The 4144-nt window shown below is 36.5% G+C and overlaps 1 protein-coding gene across 1 annotated transcript; it reads right to left on the bottom strand.

Moving 5' to 3' along the window:
* Nucleotides 1-609: 609 nt before the first annotated feature.
* On the bottom strand, nucleotides 610-3829 carry LOC139876137 (probable receptor-like protein kinase At2g39360). The gene is made up of 4 exons (XM_071863439.1): nucleotides 2915-3829; nucleotides 2748-2828; nucleotides 761-1559; nucleotides 610-632 (listed from the first exon to the last, which is right to left on the bottom strand). Exons 1-4 carry the CDS (start codon nucleotides 3827-3829, stop codon nucleotides 610-612), a joined length of 1818 nt encoding a protein of 605 aa, XP_071719540.1.
* Nucleotides 3830-4144: the final 315 nt, after the last annotated feature.

The following is a 4144-nucleotide window of genomic DNA, read 5'->3' as shown; positions in this document are numbered from 1 at the left end:
TTTAATTTAGGTTATATACTCAAAAAGTACTAGTGTATGACACATACTTTCAAAAACTATGCTATGTAAACAAATGGTGACCGGTTAGGCAGTTACCTTTTCGGGTTCACTCGGAGCTTTGGTAAGCATTTTCTTGTTTTAATTTTATATGGCTACAAATAGGTCATATACTTTCAGTTTTGTTCCGTTGTAGGCTATATAAAAAATGATTTGTTCCGATGTGTCACTTACTTCATTCTTCACAAAGGTGCCACGTCAGCTTGATTTTTTTTTTTTTTTTGTGATTAATAAGTTTAGTGCGTTCATATTAATACACTTTTTAAATTTTAATACACTTTTAAACTTTCCTTTTCTAGTTTAGATTTTTTAACCACTACATTTTCCCTTTTTACTTTTATTTCTTCTCTTCTCTTCTCTTTGACAATTGAATTTCCTAAACATTGCCCCGACCAACACGAGGGCACCCCCACTAGTTAATTACTAATTACGTATCATTAAAGATTACCAGCAAAAAAAATATTCATCAAGTTCGCAAAATTTTAACGTTGACTAACCTGAGCGAATAATGCTTTCCTGAGTTCCTCGATGACAATCTCCATTGTTGGGCGCTCAGCTTGACTTTCTGCTACACACTGATAGGCAATTTTCGTAAATGTGTCTAAGGAATCTTGATTGATTCCTTTAGTAAAAATGTTTTCATCATTTTCTTCCTTTAGCTTAGGATCAACCATTTCATAAATTATTCCGTCCTCATAATGACGTCGTGCAGTGGGTGCAAGCCCGTCGCTATTTTCCATAGTGTAGAGAGGATCATAGGCCAATCTCCCACAAAACATTTCGAATAAAACTACTCCAAAAGAGTATATATCTGACGCTTTCCTCAATCGACCGGTCTTCGCATATTCCGGATCCAAATAGACTTGTGTGCCTACAATCATATTGATATCAAGAGTGCTTTCTAGTTGATCTGATTGGTAGCTGAAGGAGAGCCCAAAGTCACAAATCATCGCTTCCCACTTCTCATTTAATAGAATATTTTCGCTTTTAATATCACGATGTATGACAATTGGTTTATCACCGACACTTGTGTGAATGTAATTCAGCCCTTGAGCAATGTCAAAGCATATTTTTATATGCTGCACCCAAGTAAGGTTAGTCATCTTAACGGTCGTTCCTAAGTAATCATCAAGGGATCCGTTAGAAGGAAGCTCATACACAATGATCATCTCTGGAATCTCGACACAAAACCCAAGAAGAGTGACTATGTTGCGATGCTTACAATTGGAAAGTGTTTCAATTTCTACATTGAACACTCGTTCTCCTTGATGATTGTCTGGTGTCTTTATGATACGTTTTAAGGCTACAAAACTGCGTCTCTTGGGTAATTCACACTTATCTTTCCCTTCTATTGAAATGAAATTTTTGTTATCAAAATGTTCAAGTTCTGCTTTGTACACCTCACTATATCCGTCAGACTCGATCCAGTACTTTTCAGCAAAATATTCAGTGGCAAGCTGTATATCATGAAGCTTAATCTTCAAGTGGTCCAAGTTTTTCCCCTACAACATTGTGTATACAAATTAAAAAAATAAATAAATGGAAGTGCTAGCAATGTATATATTTTAGTTGTTTACATAATCCTATTTGGCATAACATACGCATTTATTCTTCACATCCAGTTTAAGAGCACACGGCGTATTCAAGTCAAAACTTACAGGAAAATGATAAAACTCTTGCACATTACAAACTTGATCTTCAACTAGGGACAATACTTACATTTGATTATATGATATTAATTATTGTTAGAGTTCACATTTATAATCGATCACATGTTTTAACTAGCAACAACTTAGATTACATCCTAACAAGCTCGTCCGGTCGATATTGATTTACCCGTAGTAGTTTACAGAGTAAAACCTATTGGTAGTACATGAAATTTCTCTTAAATTTATATGCATACATGTGTTTTGTCTGAAGATCAATGTGGAACTTTAGTTTGCACCCAAACAAACATCCCCTAAAACCTAAGTTCCACTTAGGCCTCCCTTGAATGATAGTCCGGGTCCACTAATCGTTAAGGGGGACCGAGGGGAGCGACATCTCGCTATGTGCGCTCTGGATTGCGCCTAATGTGCCCTCCACCGCATCCGAGTTATAGCCTGACTCGACTTCGACTCTGATACCACTTTGTAGACGTAAATAAGGATCTCAGACCAAACGTAAGCTCGGTCTAGAGGCGGAAATCATTTGAACAAGCTTTAATCGAATATACTTAACCTTTCGGGATCGATGAATCAAACCTAAACTAGATTAGATCGATACCTATAGTTGTTATTCATGTTGGTATGTTTGGGACCGAAAACCAAAGAGAATTCGCGGCTAGGGTTTTTCTAAAGTGTGTAACGTCTCAATGTAACCCATAACACATATTTATATTATCTACAACGACAGTCAATCGACAAACTCTGTTTGTCGGTCGACGGTTTACCTCAGTCCTGACTTAGCTCTGCCTTCCGATAATGGCTTCTGTCGATTGACAGAGTCTGTCGGTAGACAGTAAGTCAGTTTAACTATGGATTTGTACTTTAGCAATCTTGTTACTTGACACACCATTATCAAGATAACGTAAACAAACAATATCCAAGAGTCAACGTACGATTACAATAATGTTCAGTAGCAACTGAGTGAATTAAATGAACAAATTCACGATTAGAACTAAAGAATTACATTTATGCAATAACATATACCACGTTTACAGTATTAAACTCAAATGAATTTACTACCTTCCAGGAATCGGTCTCGGTCTCCGTTACTTCAACTTCAGCTTTCTTTAAAATAAAAAACAATGAAAGGTAAGTTTATCATGGATTATTGACCTAAGAAAACAAAACAGAGATAAAGGAGCTGAGCTTACATCACTTTTCAATTGAAGTTTCAACGCTTTGTCAAGTGCATAGACAATTTGATCTATGGGTGGGCGTTGTCCTCGTTGGTCTTTTAAACAACAGTAAGCTGTTTCTGAGAAGATTTTGTATGATTCTGGGTCCATTTGTTTACGTAGACCCTGATTAATCATATCATCCAGTGTTCCGTCTTCATAATTGGATTTGGCCAAGGGAGCTAGCAATCCTAACCCTTCCCTCTTAATAAAAGCTTGTATTCCATATAACACTTCAAAAAATACTACACCCAAGGAGTAGATATCTGACTTGTGAGTCACACTACTAGATTTAATGTATTTAGGATCAACATACCCAATCGTGCCACACGGAGGAGCAAGAAGAAGACGGTGCCTTCGAGCTTTTGTGCTTTTCAAGGAAAGCGCAAAGCCGGATAACTTGGGTTGCCAGTTGTCATCTAGTAATATTTTCGAGCTCTTAATGTTGCAGTGTACTACGCTAAAATCACGTGCCTCATCATAATGGATATAACTCGGTGCACGCGCAACGCCAACACAAATTTTCAATCTCTGAATCCACGTAAGGTTTGCACTTAAGAATCTGTCAAGACTTCCATTGGCTTCATACTTGTTGACTATAATCTTGATATCATTCTCATCACAAAACCCAATAAAACATACCAGATTTGGGTGGTTAAGACTTGAAAGCATAGAAATCTCTGTCCAAAACTCTTTGCTTCCCATCCCATACTTTCCATCTAACTTGCGTGCAACGATATCGATGAATTCACCATGATGAAAAAGTTTTCCCTTGTAGATTTTGCCAAATCCACCATGTTTAATGAAATTTTTATCAGCAAAGTTGTTGGTGGCGTTTAGGACATCTTCCAGAGGGATTTGTAAGTGAGCAAAGTCATCGAGTAATGACATGATGATGTTTGTACCAGCAAGTGTTGAATGCTGATGGGAAATTAGGTTGATCGATCTCGGAATGAAGGGTGCATATATTTGATCGGAGTAGGAGGAAAGTCAAGGGTATTAATCGATCGATGTACTTAAAATAAAATAGAAAAGTATCCATCAATCATTATTACTCCATATTATTACATTAATTAGGTAAAAGTTTCATTGTTAGTCCTCAAAAGTGTGTAAATGTTCAAAAATAGAATAGAAATCTTCACTTGAAAGATTAAGGTAACAAGACTTTATTTTAAGTAATTTAGAATAGATAATGAAAATGTAGAA

Source organism: Rutidosis leptorrhynchoides, chromosome 11 (assembly GCF_046630445.1).
Source record: "Rutidosis leptorrhynchoides isolate AG116_Rl617_1_P2 chromosome 11, CSIRO_AGI_Rlap_v1, whole genome shotgun sequence".
Taxonomy (NCBI): domain Eukaryota; kingdom Viridiplantae; phylum Streptophyta; class Magnoliopsida; order Asterales; family Asteraceae; genus Rutidosis; species Rutidosis leptorrhynchoides.
Note: the sequence above shows the minus strand (reverse complement) of the source record. Positions and strands in the feature narration are given on the sequence as shown.